Here is a 1,502-nt window from a genome sequence, read left to right as displayed (position 1 = left end):
CGCCAGCGGCGAGTTGCCAGCGACATCTGGTGGCACAGGGACACAGGGACCTGGGGACACATGGACCACCCTCGTGAGGATGGCACCTGCGCATACAGGGATGCACAGATTGTGGTAACAGGGGTGCAGGGTCCACTACCACAAGGTCGTAGGGACCACGGTCCTCGGGATACACAGACAGAGGTCCCAGGGGAGCATGTATCACCCCTGTGGGGATGGGGAGATGTCATCGTGGGGCTGTGCAGGCTACAGGAACATGGACACAAGGACCAGCATCATGGGGATGTATGGGCCGTGACCCCAGGGACACATGGCCCACCAACATGGGATGGACGGACAACAGGAACACATGCACCACCACCATGGACCACAGCCACAGGGACTGGTGGGGATAAGCCACTGCGGGAGGCAGGGCCCAGGGGATGGGCAGGGGGACATTTCCACAGCTCCGAGCTTGGCAGTGGAGTCAGGGCTGAGTGAGGTCCCTAATGCCAAGTGAGCAAAAGGGGATGGACCAGTCACCAAGGTGCATCCCAAGATGCAGGGGATACCCAGAGCTGGGAGGTGAGGAGCAGCTGCACATGATGCAGCACAGCAGGAAGACGGATGGTAAACGCAGGAAACACTGCAGCCATGGGGTCACCCCCAGCTCCGAGTGCACAGTACCATCCCCAGCATCCTGCTCTGGACTCAACTCACCGTCAGACAGCCCCAAGCCACCAGTGAGCACCCCAGTCCCCAACTCTCCTGCCTTTCTACCTCCCCAAAGAGGGGTGCCATGGGAAGCCCAAGCTTACTGGCTTGGCGCAGGGCTTCACACAGTCCCCACTTGCCCTCACCTTGCAGCCGGAGGTCCACCACATCGCTCTCATCCTCCAGCCCATCGATGACCTCGCAGCGGTATTTGCCATCATCCTGCAGGCGCACATCACTGACCACCAGCGAGGCCTCGCGCCGGCCGGCCTGGAGGAGGTGAGCGCGGCCACGGAAGTCCCCAAAGGCCACGTAGGTCTTGCCGATGGCCACCAGCACATCCTGCTCCTTGGTGTAGTCATCCCGTAACTTGGACCACTTGATGCGGATCTTGCGCTTGGCTTCCAGGTCGGGCTCATAGCGATAGTGGCAGGGCAGGGTGACATTGCCACCGTTGAAGCTGTAGATGGGGTCTTTGGGAGTCTCCACCAACAGTTTGGCTCCATTGAAGTAAACCACTGGGGACAGGGAGGGAAGGCATGATGGGCAGGCATGGACCCAGGGCTGGGCAGCACCCCCAGATCTCCCTCCAGACACCTCTTCAACCTGAGCATCGCAAGAGCATCCTCCGAGCACCCCTGGAGCATCCCTGCCTGCTGCTCTGGGCCCCATATCCCCCCACCGTGAGGTGGGTCCCTGCCCCATCCAGAAAGAGAGGGTCACTTCAGCCCCTTGCACCAACCCACCAGCCCCCCTTTCCTGCCCCTCTCTGCTATACCTTTCTCCTGCCCGTTGCCCTTGTCATTCAT

The 1,502-nt window shown here is 61.0% G+C and overlaps 1 protein-coding gene across 1 annotated transcript; it reads right to left on the bottom strand.

Moving 5' to 3' along the window:
* Positions 1-839: 839 nt before the first annotated feature.
* Positions 840-1,502, bottom strand: LOC104403968 (hyaluronan and proteoglycan link protein 3-like; the record flags this gene model as incomplete). Its single annotated transcript, XM_010012272.1, has 2 exons — positions 1,472-1,502; positions 840-1,211 (listed from the first exon to the last, which is right to left on the bottom strand). Coding segments are annotated over exons 1-2 (403 nt in total), but the record flags the coding sequence as incomplete, so codon positions are not given.

The sequence above is a fragment of the Nestor notabilis genome, unplaced genomic scaffold (genome assembly GCF_000696875.1).
Source record: "Nestor notabilis isolate BGI_N333 unplaced genomic scaffold, ASM69687v1 scaffold25093, whole genome shotgun sequence".
Classification (NCBI taxonomy): Eukaryota; Metazoa; Chordata; class Aves; order Psittaciformes; family Psittacidae; genus Nestor; species Nestor notabilis.
Note: the sequence above shows the minus strand (reverse complement) of the source record. Positions and strands in the feature narration are given on the sequence as shown.